The sequence below is a fragment of the Danio rerio genome, chromosome 13 (genome assembly GCF_052040795.2).
Source record: "Danio rerio strain M-AB ecotype USA chromosome 13, GRCz13ab, whole genome shotgun sequence".
Taxonomy (NCBI): Eukaryota; Metazoa; Chordata; class Actinopteri; order Cypriniformes; family Danionidae; genus Danio; species Danio rerio.
The window spans coordinates 24,637,552-24,652,460 of record NC_141033.1 but is presented as its reverse complement, the minus strand read 5'-3'; the positions used below and the strand labels follow the sequence as shown (position 1 = coordinate 24,652,460).

At 38.2% G+C, this 14,909-nt stretch overlaps 1 protein-coding gene across 50 annotated transcripts in view; it reads right to left on the bottom strand.

Moving 5' to 3' along the window:
- Window positions 1–6,556: 6,556 nt before the first annotated feature.
- Window positions 6,557–14,909, bottom strand: part of camk2g2 (calcium/calmodulin-dependent protein kinase (CaM kinase) II gamma 2) — a 118,037-nt gene continuing 109,684 nt past the window's right edge. For all 50 annotated transcript variants that reach the window (XM_087279284.1, XM_087279305.1, XM_087279319.1 and 47 more), the window contains 4 exons: window positions 14,783–14,858; window positions 12,442–12,536; window positions 11,629–11,877; window positions 6,557–9,197 (listed from right to left, as the gene is read on the bottom strand). In XM_087279284.1, coding sequence (XP_087135410.1) covers window positions 11,645–11,877; window positions 12,442–12,536; window positions 14,783–14,858 — 404 coding nt within the window. In that variant the 3' untranslated portion in view covers window positions 6,557–9,197; window positions 11,629–11,644. The remainder of the gene's footprint in view (window positions 9,198–11,628; window positions 11,878–12,441; window positions 12,537–14,782; window positions 14,859–14,909) is intronic.

Below are 14,909 nucleotides of genomic sequence, written 5' to 3'. Positions count from 1 at the left end.
GAGGTCAAGCTTTTTAATGACTTCAGAATGGCAACAAGTTGATTTGGCGGAGAAACTGAAAGAAATTATTCATGTGTACTATCTGACTTATAAAATAGATTATGATACATGATGTAGTCAATAGGGTGGTCGAGGAGTTTGAGTGCTGTCATTTGAGGAGTGCTCTCTTGCGCAGTTAGGCTTTTCTTAGTGTTATATAATAACATCAGGAGGACCTTCCAATAGTAATATATAATGACAACAGACCTGTCCTCTTGGCATCCAAACTGAGACAGTCGGCCAATTAATCTTTCTTTGCATAAGCACACACATGCCTGACCCGAGTAGGAAATTAAAAGTGACTTAGTGCCACTTTAATTCCACATAGTGTTGTTTGACTTTGATCAATGGGCATTTATATTAGCAGGGACGCTATAAATTGATCTAAATTAGCAATAAAAGTATACCAAACAATATATAATAAAATAAAGTATATATTTACTTTCTAAACGAAAGAAAATCCAGAAAAATAGATCATGGTTTGCATAAAAATATTTTAAAAAATGGTTTTCAACATTTATAATAAAAATGCTACGTTGTTACAGCACATTAGATTTGCTAATTAGAAACATTAGATGAGCTACAGCATATTAGAATTATTTAGCTATATATAATTATTTACTATATAAAGGTCATGTGACAGAGAGAAGTGAATTACAACATTTTATGGCCATTTTATCCATTTTAGGCTTTTTGAAATAGGAGATTGATGGCACAGCTATGCAGGTAAAAATTTTTTTTTAAAATTTGAATCAACTTGTAAAATGTATCGGTCTCCATTGACTTTCTTAATACATCAAGCAAAATAAAATAATGAATTAATGTGATGTAATTTTGAACAAGATCAGGAGTTTAAACAATGTGAACTTGCCAGAAAAGTTTTCTATGGCTGGAAAAAACAGGCATTTGTAGCTCTGAATCTCTCCTTGATTGATGTGAAAATCTCTGGTTCATTTTCTCTTTTCAGTTGGTCATAGTCAAACGTCCACAAGTAGAAACATCAACGCTGAAAAGTTGTTTAATGGTAGAAATTGAAGTGAAATTCTTAGACTTTTCTTTTCATGCTTAATTTTACTTGCTTTCAAACTATGTAGTGTGATTTAAACTATACCTGACATAACTTGACTGGAGTGATGAATTGAAGAGCTACAGCAAATACCCACTATAGCTATGATCAGATGTTTACTTAACTGCCTTTTTCTCCCTGCTTGCATTTTAGTTCAGTGTTTATATTTGCCACTGAGAGGAAAACGGGAATCACCTATTCATTTAAACAACTTTCAGCAGAATGAGTGGCATTGATAAGCCGAATGTTTTCTAGTGGTACAACAACAGCTCGAGGCATGTTTCAGAATGCAAAATGAAAGATTTACAGATTACACATTTATTCACTACCACTCCGAAGAGCATAAGGCATGTTACATCTTTTGTTAATTTATCGTGTTTATTGTGAATTTTGATACATTTTTTTAACCAACACATGTATACTGATGAATCCTGTCAAATCACAGTCATACAGTATGTTTATGCAGAGGTTGATATTAATTCCTGTGTTTTCTTTGACAACACGATACGTCACTCTCTTTTGTCAATTTTAATTATAATTTAGCCTTTATCCATTGCAAATCTGGTGAGCAAGATAGGCTAATGTTACTCTGATTGGGTTTATATTTGTTCATGTTCAGAGTACTTCATGCTCTGTGGGTGTCTGTAAAAGCGGCAGGTCAGAGTGGAACCCATTAATATCCATGACACGAACCATATATGGTCAATTATGGACTATCTGATTCAAATGGGTATTTTATGGAATAATAAATGAGCTTATAAAACCGTTTCTGGAGGTTTTTTTTAACTTACCGAAGCCATGAACCTACTATCTAGACATCAGAAAATAATTTAACTTTCTAAACCAATGCACTGTATGGCACCTTTAAAGAGTCACGAAATACCAAAACACATTTTTTGAGCTGTTGACAGTCATATATGTGTCCCACGCTGCTAAAAACACTATTAGGACACATTTATTTCACAAACAAGGGGAAATTGGTTGTTTTTGCATTATTTCGAGCAAATTTGTTCTTCCGGTTTGAAACACATTTTTTAAGCTGCTTCACACCGATTAGATACTTGTGTGTATTCCAGCATGGAGACTGTCTGTACCTGAGAGTACTTTTGACGTCTCTGAGTGAGCTGCATTCATTCATGAGAGAGACTTGGTTCAGACCAATCAGCGCGCTCTATTGTGTATGCGGTGCAAACTTATAAATATGCATGACAGATTCAAGGACTGTTTTTACCTGTTACAGTGTTCAGACGGCATTGAGACACCACATTGTGTTGCCAAAACAAGTGGGAGAAGAAGAATTGTTTTTAGACACAGGTTGTCAGTGTTGCTTTTGTAATTTGCTGCAACGAAGGTTTTGTTTTCATTTTCCCACTATGAGCACACAGCTGGACCCACATGTGGATTACAGTGCACGACAAAAATACATTTTTTGTACAAGAAACATTTTTTAACCGAGAGCTTTTCGCATCTGGAAATGATCAAATCCAGATTTGCTGCTTGTCTCCTTTTAGAAAGACACGGCTCCAGTTGGTGTTGATTGTTCTGTCTTTATAGATTCGATAAGCAAGCGATCAGTGGTCTTTGTTTGTTTATTCAGATGGCAAAGTTAGTTTGTGTAATCAGCAGTACTCTTTCAGTGTTTAAAGACGGATCTTAGTCAAAATGATTTCTAAGTTACTAAAGTTTATAGTACGTTAATATCACTACAATATTATAGGCTGAAAGATCCGGGGTAATGCAGCTCTCCCAGTGTAAACATGTAAACACCGCAATCAAACTATTACTGTCGTCTAGAATTTTCGTCGCATTTTGTGACAGGAATAACACACACAACTTTCTGACGATACCTACCGAGTACATTTAAGTAACTGAGAAATTTCTCTCATTTGTTTTGCGGTATCAAACATTGCATGAAAAATACACGCTTCCAGCAGTTCCTCGAATCAAATATCTTTTTTGTCGCGTAGAGCATGAATGTAATGTTGCAGAAGGAAAGTGCCAAACTGCAGTGAAAGGGCACATAGGTTACCCCTTTTTTATATTTATTATAAGTCTTTTGTGTCCCCAGAATGTGTCTGTAAAGTTTCAGCTCAAAACACCCATCAGAGTATTTATTATAGCTGTTTGAAGTGTCTCTATTAAAGCTGGGAAAAGGTTGTTGCTGTTTTTTTGCACTGGACCTTTAAGGCGAGTCGTCCCTGCCCACCGATCCCACGTGCCTGTCAGCAACATGCCTCAACCAAGCGGCAACCTCCTGCTCTCCCTCAGGAAGCCAATACGGAAGTAACTAAAGCTGCAATTCATCCGAAATGCCGGTAGTCCTGGCCGCTCCTGGTTACAAAATAGAGCATATTTCAATTGAGCGCACTGTTAGAATGGCCAACTTTACAGCAGAAAAAAAGGTGTTTACAGCCTGGTACAAAAAAAGATTTTGGTTAATACAGCTAATATTACCCTTAGGGGGGTGAATTTTTTTATAACTCATCCGTTTCCTTTATATTAAGTTATATTAAGTTTGCATAATTAAGGGCGTGGTCACTTGAGTGACAGCTAGGTCTCGTTGGTCGCCATCATGTTACATCAGCTGAATCCTGCAGATTAGCCACTGAACTCAGCATATTTATCATATTTCTGTGTTGTTTTATGTGGCTTTACACAGTCAACTGCCTTTTGGACTTGTTTCCTACAATTATTAGATGGCATGGCATGCTGAGTGCACTTAACTGTGCTCACAAACCATTCACGTGGCCTCCGTTTCCCATGTGAGTGAAGTTATATACTCATATACCATCTCTATACATGTATTTGTTTTATTTAAGATCACTTATCGTTTATATTTAGACCTGTAATGCACTGCAGAATCTGACGAATTGATTAGCTGTAGGCTCTAGAACAGTCATCTGAAGCGTTGTCATACAGTGTTATGCTGGATTTCATCAATAGTCTTACATTAACTAACACAGACTATATCTTAAGTGTTTGGAAGTAATTTGCGTTTTCCTCCTGTTGAAAAATGTCATAAGAACAATGTTTAGTGGCTCAATGTATTACAGCAGTGTATTTAAAAGTCATATAAACACTTTATTGATATAGTATACATATATAGTATATATAGTATATATATATATATATATATATATATATATATATATATATATATATATATATATATATATATATATATATACATACTATAAATAATATATAATGATATAGTATACAACCAAGCACAAGTGGTCAGATTACAAACGAGTCACAGGTGATAAAGTATTAAGCGTTCTCCCAAAGTAAAGTGTGTCTGAGCCAGGTCCAAGCAAAATGTCAGCAGGTGTCTGTAGCTCCGCTCACTCTCCGCCTCTTTGCCCTTGTTTGGTATCCCGCCGTGGGTGTGATGACGCGCGAACAAAATGACGACTGTTGGCCGCGCCTACTTGTGGCTTCTTTTGCGCTCTTTAGAAACCTATGGGTGACGTCACGGAGACTACGTCCATATATTTTACAGTCTATGGCCTCAACACGCCCTCGGCTGCCTCAGGAAGCAGATCTCACGTAAGGTTTGTGAGAAATACTACGGTAAAAACTTTACTAATCAATCAGTATTTGATGCAGTTTTTGTGGAGTTGCAATGAGTTTGAGTTCACGCACACACAGCGCAGACACGCAGACACACACACACACACATAGCACTGACACGTAGCGCAGACACATACGCACATACATATCGTAGACACACAGGCAGACACACATAACACAGACACGTAGCGCAGACACTTACGCACATACATTGCGAAGACACACAGACACACACACACACACACACAGCGCAAACACACACACACACACACACACACACACACACACACACACACACACACACACACACACACACACACACACACACACACAGAGACAGTGAGAGAGACGCGGCTGTGCTGATGAAGTGAATCTGAAGTGAATATGCTGTACTTCATTACACACGTGCACACGTTTTAAAACATGCTAAACTTGTAAAACTCACTTTTGATCACGTCTGATGATGATTGATGATCCTAGCAAACTGAACAGACCTTTTATTCCCAGTTGCTTTGCGCTCGTCCTGTCTTGTTGATATGATTTTATGCATTACTATGGAGACATGTTAATGCGCGCAGCTGTCAATCAATATTGGTGGGCGGGGGGACCGCACTTCTACGTAAAGTTGCGGTCGATCTGAAAACCGCTCCAATTGGTCCACCGTTTTTATGTTGTTAAATTTGAAAAAAAAAAAGGAGACTGGGTGTGTTCATTTCACCCCAATATGACAGTATATACACTATACTTACACACATGTATGTCCAAACAGCTTGAAAAGTAGAATTTTCACCATTGGTGCCCTTTGAAGTCCACCGTTTAATAATTTGGCAAATAATTCATTTACTGATGTCCATGTAAACATAGTCACTGTCTTTCTCCCCTGCGTGTGTGTGTTTGTTTTGCCTCTGTGAAAATCAGCGTGTGCCCAAACCGACACAGCCATTTTTATGCAAATTTTTATGCATCTTCCCTCTTTCCCTTCTCCGACACTCCCCCTTAACAGAGCTAGACACACCCACTTTCCTGACTTTTTTCTAACCAGAGGTGTAAAAACACTCTGCTGAAACAGGGGGGTTTTGTGGCCCTTTAAAGTCTGAGTGTAACAGACATTGCTGAGACTTTTAATTCAGTATGTTGATGTACTTTAACTGAAGCGGAATACTGTGTAGGGGTGGGGCTTATTTTTTGCACATCATTCTGTTTTAACAAACTAAGAGTAAGAGGGCCATGGATAATAATGTGGCTAAAGCCATCAAACTGGCATCAACAGAGAAGAAAGGCCACTCCAATTGCTGACGCAAGTCAGATTTTGATTAGTGATCACCAAAAAGAAACTTTTTTCAGTGGATTAATTTGCATGAATGAATTAATCATCTAAAGAAATTATTAAAATGTGCGCTAGCAAAATAAACATTGTAAATTTGGATTTCACACAAACTATTCTCCATATCCACGCTGAAGAGGAGAGCACGGTCAGTGTTCAAATGATCTTTTAGCCCATCTTATCTGGCCAAGCTTCATGAGTCATTTCAAACTCGTAAATCCTCAGACAAAGCATAATGGAGTTGAAAGGGGAGCGTGCATTTTCAGGTCTGAGTCTATGGAACAGCCAACCTCAAGACATTAGATCTTTTCCTTGCATGTCAGTTGAAGACTCCTTTGCATTCCATGGCGTTTGAATAATTTGCATGTTGGTACTTTAATGTGTTAAACGCCAAGTTTCTTCTTGGGAATCTTTTATTATTTGTCTTGTATAGTACTATGGTACGTTCCAGTGTTTTTAAATGTGCTTTATAAATAAATTGACAACATTTTTTAAATATTCCATTCATTTCAGTATTAACAATTCTATGATTTAATAATTAATCGAACACTTGATAGATTTAAATTCATAGTTTTTATTAATTGTATGGTCATGCAAAAAAATCCAGCATCCAATTAAACCTCAGAGTATAATCATATGTAGTCCCATCATATATGGTTACAATGCAAAAACAAAAAACAAAAAAACAAAAAAAACTAACAAGAATGGGGAAACATACCAAGCTAACGTTGTGTTAATCTCTTTTAGTCCATTTCTTTACAAAATTAGCATTTGATTTTTAGCACTGGAAACTCAAGAGTCACATCTCGTTTACCTTGAAGATGCAGGTAATATACACAGATTTCAATTTTAGGTAACACAGACAGTGAAAATTATTACCAGAAAGTTACACATGCATATTTTCCTTCTGCTCAACTGCATATGTGTTTGGGTTGTGGGAGTTATTTAGTTCAGGAAGTTTTCACCTAGCATACAAAGCTGTCCGTCCTAAATACAAGAACTACAATCTCCTGCATCTGGAAACATTTCATTCCATTTACATTTGTATGCGAGTCTAACTGACTAAACTGCACTTTATTTTTAAGTTTTAAAACAAGGACACAGTTATCTGAGAGGACGCACTATGAGTGAACTAGGTCTGATCACACTGCTATAAGACACACTGCAGCAGGGGGCAACAAAGAGCGCAGAATGAAGTATGGCAGACATCACAGTGCCAGACGGCTTCATCTGTGGACAAGTAAACGCACTAACAAGATGCCTTAGGGCAGGAGTACTCTCTTTCCTCCCTTTTTTAATCACACAGACTTGGGTGCAACAATTCACCAACTTTAAAAGGTAACGTCACAAGAAATGGCTTAGCACAGAGTAAAAGGGGAACTGCAAACCCCCTAGGCATCACAATTCACACAGGATTCTACATAACACAGCCCAAAACAGTGTTCTGATGTATGACATGAGATAAGCTTTAAAGGGAGCACAACGTGTGTCCATGTGCTTTAACACACCCGAACCAACAAGTGTGGACCAAACAGTGAGTTCTGTGTACGTGCATCTGGATGAAGTTTGCCGTTCATCAATGATCTGCGTTGGTATTTACAAGTTATACTAGAAAAATCAAACAAGAAACTCAATCTAAAACACAAAATGGACCCTAAAACACCCTGGAACTGCATTCATCAAGTCAATTTCATTCATTTCCCTGCTTGTAGACGATCGGGTCATCGCTGTCTCACCAAAACCACAAATCAAATCGCACTGTATGATGATGAGCCAAAGTAAACAGCGCCAAAACAACTGTCCAGACACTTATGGAGGGATAATGTGACAGTATGGGTCTTCTTCTAAAGCCTTGGATGGATGGAAAGATCCCTTGGATGGATTTCATAACCTGAAGTTGCAAAGCAGTCCACAAAAAAGTGAACAGAACAGCATAGAGTCTCAAGCTTATGTGCAAAACAGTACAGGCCATATCATTTTCTCCATTTTTTACATGCTTATAGTCTACAAAGTGATGTGCACAGCAGCTGGAAGCCTGAAAGGGTGGGCCGAGTAACTCTGTGAGGGAGGGTGAGGGCTATGAGTGTGTGTGTAGTGTTTAGTGCCCCCTGGGGACCAGGAGACATACTGCAAACTCTAATCAAAAGTGAGAGAGTTCTGCAACTTCAGGTTCCGAGAGCCGGGAGCAAACAGAGGAAGGCAAAACAACAACAACAACAACTCAACTTGAGTTTAGGCCTCACGTGGAAGTGTGTGTAAAGAAGATCTACGCAAAACACTACATAGCAACAAGCATCTTGAACCCAAGAAAGAACATTTATACTTACACAAACACACACAAGCAAACGCACAACACCCTTTCCCCCCGGACACCACACACTGTTTTGTCCTTTCTCTTTATAAATATCTGTTTATGCACAACTATATTAAATCGTGTCCCACTTTAAAACAATTGTCTTGAAAACACAAAATACTTTCAAATACAGCATCATTCCGGAGATTAAAAAACCATGAGTTCCACAAAAACACGACAGAAAGCTAGAAAAAAACAAACAAAAAAACTTTCCCCAAGCCCATTCTCCTTTTCAATGAAAATAAAAGCAACATTAAAACATCCTCTTCTCAAAGTCTATGATGTCTAGAGTCTACACTTTGGTGCTTCAACGTCTGATACATTTTTCCGTTCCCTCTGATATGCCATGCCATCACATTCCCAAGTAAAACAAACAAAAAAATCGTTATGTTTTTTTTCTTAAACATAATAAACTCACCATTTACCCTTAAAACGGAGTGTGCTCTTCGAAAATTCACATTTCTGTTTCAAACCTCCACCTCTACCAGTTGTTTATTACATAGGATCTCAGTATTTTACAATATATTATTAATACTTTAAACACCATTTCCGAATGTTGGGCAGCAGAGATAATGGGACTATGGGAAAAGACAATACAGCGCCCCGTGTGGACATTAGAAGCATGCAGCATCCAGAAGGCAGGGCTGCTGCCGTGACCGCCCGCCCCACATCTAGCTAGAGTTGGACTGAAGTGGAGGCCACTTTTAAATAGATTTCGTAGTTGTGTCAATTTTTTCCCTCACGTTTTTCAAAACTTCAAGAGGTTCTCTTCTGGCCGGGCTCCAGGCGGCAAGACGTGCACGGAGAAGAAATGCTCCAATCAGCTTTAGTATACAGGCATGCTAAGGGAAAGGACAAAATAAAATTGTTAAATCACTGTTGACACAGAGGCTCATGTATATAGTTTTTTTAAGAACATGTGAAAACTTTGCTAACAGTACATCGCTGCTAAGCTGTTTTGAACTTCTTTAAACTTCTAGCTCTTCTAAGCAAAAAATACATTTGCCATGATTAAACTGAAGCCCTAAAGCAGGGGTGCCCAAACTCGGTCCTGGAGGGCCGGTGTTCTGCAGATTTTAGCTCCAACTTGCCTTAATACACCTGCAAGCCTAGCGAGAGCTTGATTAGCTAGCCCAGGTGTGTCTGAGGTTGGAACTAAACTTTGCAGGACACCGGCCCTCAAGCCCCGTGTTTTGCACCCCTGCCCTAAAGCAATGGTCTCATACTCAATTCCTGGAGAGCCGCAGCTCTGCATAGTTTATCTCCAACCACCTCCAACTCACACCTGCTTAATAGTCTCTAGTTGTCTTGAACACCTTGATTAGTTGAATCAGCTGTGTTTGATTAGGGTTGGAGCAAAACTGTGCAGAGCGGCGGCTCTACAGGAATCGAGCTTGAGATCTATGTCTTAAAGGGTCATGAAAGCCTAAAACACATTTTTTTGAGACATTGACAGATATATATGTGTGGATACCTACAGTTCACTATGCAGTAAAATGTGTTATTTTTGTGCAATTCATAGCAAAATTGTTCAACTGGTTTAAAACACACATTTCCAAGTGTGCCTAGACCCCAACACAAACACACACAAACCCATTTCCCTGTGATGCAAGCAGATCAGTTGGCTTACTGTGGCATAATAACATGTGTGGAAAATTAGTTTGTTTACCCACAAGCTTTTTGAATCTGGAAATGGTGGAATTCAAATTTGCCAGTTGTCATCTTAAAAGGTCTATTTCATGCTTAACTTTGTCCACAATTTTGGTAAGTGTGTGGTTAAACGTAACCTACTAGGGCTGTGCGAATAATTAAAATCATATCGAAATAGTATTTGAACCAATCCTAACGCAGCGCGCCTAAACCAAGCACGAGAACAAGAGATTGAATAGCCTGCGTATGCAGAGGTAATGAGAACAGGAGAACTTGGTGCCAAAAAGTTAACATTTGTGGTATGGGATTAAGTTACTTTGGATACCGGAAGGCTGATGTATAGCAGAACCAGGGGCCTCATGTATGAAGACTTGCGTTGAATTCATACTAAAACATTGTATACATGCAAAGCTGTAAATGTGCGTACGCAGTTAAAAATTCAGAAGTATGAAAAACTGCATACCCGGAATCCCACACATATTCTCTTTGTACATCCAAATTAACATGAAACTGAGTGCACATGCACGAGCGTAAAGCCATATTATTAGCGCATTTATTGAATGGAAATGTTTCCAATTTACATATGCAAATTCATCTTTAGATGGCGCCTTTATAGCAATGTGCGTGCAGTCGATCGCTCCAATTACATTGGGAAAACCGGCGATCGCTGCGAATTGCGCTTTAATGTTTGGCTGGTCAACTGCATGGTATGAAAACCTTATATACCTGCTAAACATGTGAATGATGATGTTCATTTCATCGTTAGTAAATCCAAACGTGGGCATGAAATCTGGCGTACGTAAAGTTTTTGTGCATACACAGCGTTGATACATAAGGCCATTTGTAAGTCATTCATATATTGCGTCTAAAAGCACAATTCTGAAAGCTTAATCGCATCGCTTCCTTCAGCATAGTCAACGTGCTTTGAGGTTGCTCCTTTGTCGTTGCTCAGTGACCATCAACCATGAAGTTTTATTAATAAAGAGATTTAAAAGGCATTTGGTGTTTGGGTGTTTTGTGTTTGTCTGAAGTAACCGAAAGGTGTATATTCCTTACAAAATATTAAGCGGATCGGTCAGTTCTTGAAACATGACTTGCGGTACGGCATTTTGAAAAGTTCATTTTAAAGTTTGTCTGAAAAGAGACGTTTTCACCTGGGTGTACCTGAAATACGCACATATGTTGCACGCAAAAAAAATGTGATATGTGGATGGCCTATTTATAAGGCTGCGTCACAAAGAGGTCTATGATACCTGCACGACAAAACAAATCTGTGAAGACACACGCAACTTCTGATATTTGGTCGAGCAGAACATCGGAGCCTTATTTGAGTTTGATGGCACATGCTCACACACACATACATTTGTTTTGACATTGGTCTGTTCTAGAGACAATTTGTTACAGTTTTGAAGGTAATTTTTATTTTATTTTATGTCAGTTTTAGAGACATGTTACAGGTCTTTGAAAAAGATCTAATTGTTTTCATGCATGTAATAACACCCCTACCTCAACACAGGTGAAAACACACCTGTTCCTTCCTTTTTTTTCGAATCAGAGGTGTGAAAAATCCTTGCTTAGATGGTCATTCATGACCCTTAAAGGTTTTTATCAATCCGTATGTACCTTTGGCCTGTCTGGTTCACTGTAGAGGTGCGGCAGGCGCTCCAGAGCAGTGGAAGTGGATGTTGAGCCACTTGGCATCTCTGCGGTGCCACACACGTGTCTCTTCTGACTGGCTGCTGCGTGGCCGGCCCTGGCCGTCGATGTACTGCGTCAGGCGGATATAGGCGATGCAGGCGGCATCCTCTCCAATCAGGTGCACGTGTGGGTTAAGTATGGTTGTGTGCACAGGCTTGCTGTTCTTACTCAGCACTGTAATAAAACACAGACAGCAAATACAGACATGATCAGTATGGGCCTTTGACTAATATGGTGGGGTTGTATACTAATCTTATAGCAGTATTCCACTATATTGCACAGGAAATGTATTATATGAGTACTGAATGAGCCAAATAGGCCTACACATCATTCTGATCTCACACACACCTTGTTTACTGTTTGCATTTTATGTCAGAGTACAAACCACTTGTAATACTCAAGATTTGGATTTGTTTTCATTCATTAAAAATCAAAATATCATAAAGATTACATCATAACATAGTCTACATTTTCATGATCTGGACCATTATTAAATCCAAAACCATTTTTAATACACACAATGTTTCTATCTCTGTCAATCACTCTGATGTGCAGTTCATATGAGTGAATCGTTTCAGTGCTTGACTGTTCAATTTTTAAATTAAAAGAGCAAAATGTATTTTAAGGACCACATTTTCGATGACAAAGCTGTGGTGTGATGAGAGGTGAAAATTGGGCTTGTGATGCCCATGTGTCCAACAAACTTATAGCTTTAATGCTATAATACATGGGGCTTACAGTTCTCGAAGTAGAACTTGTGGAAATCCATTCCCTCAACCAGGTTTCCAAGTGCCTCCGGCTCAAACGAGGTCAGGCCAGGGTCACAGATCCTCCTGGAACAGTAAAGATGTAATGTAATCTAAACCTACACATCCACTGACGCCACAGACAATAGATAAATATAATAATATCAGTTCTTTTTACAAAATGAAGCTCTGACACTAAAAAAACCCTGCCATTTAGTTTTCATATTTTAGAAAAAATGACAACAACCCTGTGATTGATCATTTTAATAGGCTGTTTACTTTAACTGTATGCATGTTGAAGGTAAACATGCTTGTGCATTTTGTGATATAATACCCATATAAATCAAAAATAAAACAATATAAATAAAATAATATATATAATAAATAAGTACCTTTTGTTAAATGTAATGTATCTGCTATATGTGCTAAATAAATACACTGATTTGCCAGTTTATGAGGTAAACCTGCACAACTGATCAATAAATATACAATCAGCTGAATGTTGACAAAAAGAGAAACTATCCAGTTAAATTGGAGGTTATGCATTGCAGATGCCAGAAAGGCAAAATGTGGTCTGCAGGAAAACAATTCTGAACACACAACCTTGAAGCAGGAGAGCTACAGCAGCTGGGGAATGACACTCTTGATGACAGAAAACTGAGGCTTGCAGTTTGCAATTGCTCACCAAAATCGGCCCAAATTGGAAAAAGGTTGCCTGATCTAATGTGTTGTTCGGCATAAACAACATGAAAACATGTATTCATCCATGTTTTGTATCACCAGCTCAAGGTGTTAGTAGTAGAATGGTGTGAGGGAGAACATCTTTGCACACACATATTAACCCTTTGCAGAGCCCTGTCCCCCTTCTCACTGTCTGACAAGCTTTCACTGGTTGTTGTTGTCATGTCACATATTCATGAACTAAAGTTTTGAGAGCTGTCCTATTCCAATAACAGAGAAGATTATTCATCAGTTTCGAGTCCTCACATTGAGTTATACATTTTATTAACATTTGAGTTATCCAAGTTGACTGACAGCTGATAGTGGGGCAGTCCACATAATCATATCCATTTCATACACTTCTCTGTGTTTCAGGAAAAGACTAAATATATGCCCAGTCTGTCTGCATTGTGAATTCTATAGGAGCACATCTTCACAATTTTTCATGTTAAATCACAGATTTTACTCTACTATGCCTGGGTAATCTGGCTGTTCTGCTTGTCAGAGAAAGTGTTCTCCAGTGACGGGGCACAGAAAATCCGCATTATGATTGGCTGGATGGTTCGCCTGTCAATCAAACTTTCTGCAAAGGGTCAATTGTTCATCATCAACATCACACACATCCTGAGTGGTTTTGCTGACCATGTCAATTCATGTTTGACCATAGATAACCCATCTTCTACTGGCTATTCTCCCTATGTGCCATGTAACAAAACCCAGATCATCTCAAACTGGTTTACTAAAGATAACAAGTTTACTATACTTTAATGGCCTCCACAGTCTCCAGATCTCAATCTTGTAACGCAGCTGTGAGGTGAACAGCTGATTAATGGATATGTGCAGCCGAAAAAAATCTGAGCAGCATTTACAAATGTATGCCATAAAGAAAGAAAACGTGGTGGGTAGTGCCAAAGCCCAAACGGGTTTTAGCATGGTGAACCAAATGAGGTGGCTGTTTTAATTGTAAATTAGTTGTAATTAGAGTATGTTGCTATTGTAGGAAATTATTTGTGTTTTAAACAAGTTTGGAAGGGAATTATTTAACAAGTGGATAAAATTAGTGAGTATGCATGTTATACCCAGACCCACACGGAATCTGCGCGTGCAGAATTCTGCAGATTTCCCAGATTTTTAGCCCATCATAAGTTATGTTCATTTACTTGAGTAAATGTATGTAATTTCTATATTCGTTTAGATTTTAAATTACAGTAATATTATTGACTAATATAAAAATGTTCATCTGATTCATGTACAATGCAGTTTGTACAGTAATATTTTCTGTCTTAAAGTAGATATATGAGAGACTTCCTTTGTTCACCAAATAAAATGAATCTAATTGGATTTGCATTTTAAACATTAAATACAAGTAAAAAATATATATAATTTTTATTTCACATATTAAGGTTTTAATTATGACACTCCCAAAATAATTCCACAGAAATCTGCATATTTTTACCAAAATTCTCAGCAGAAATAGCAAAAAACGTCAGGAGATTCCTTCTGGCCTAGTTATACCACAGAAAGCATTAGTTTACTTAAATACTTCAACATCCACCAAGTACCAACAAAAATATTAGATGTAGATGAATCAGCCATATATAAACAGTACTTACGTGTAAGCTTCAAAATCTCCATTGTTGATGGCCTCAATCAGCTGCTCTGTGATTTTAATGATCTCCTGCTTTCGTGCTGGTGATTAGAGAAAAACACACAAGGACTCAATCGTTTAGTTTTATCCGT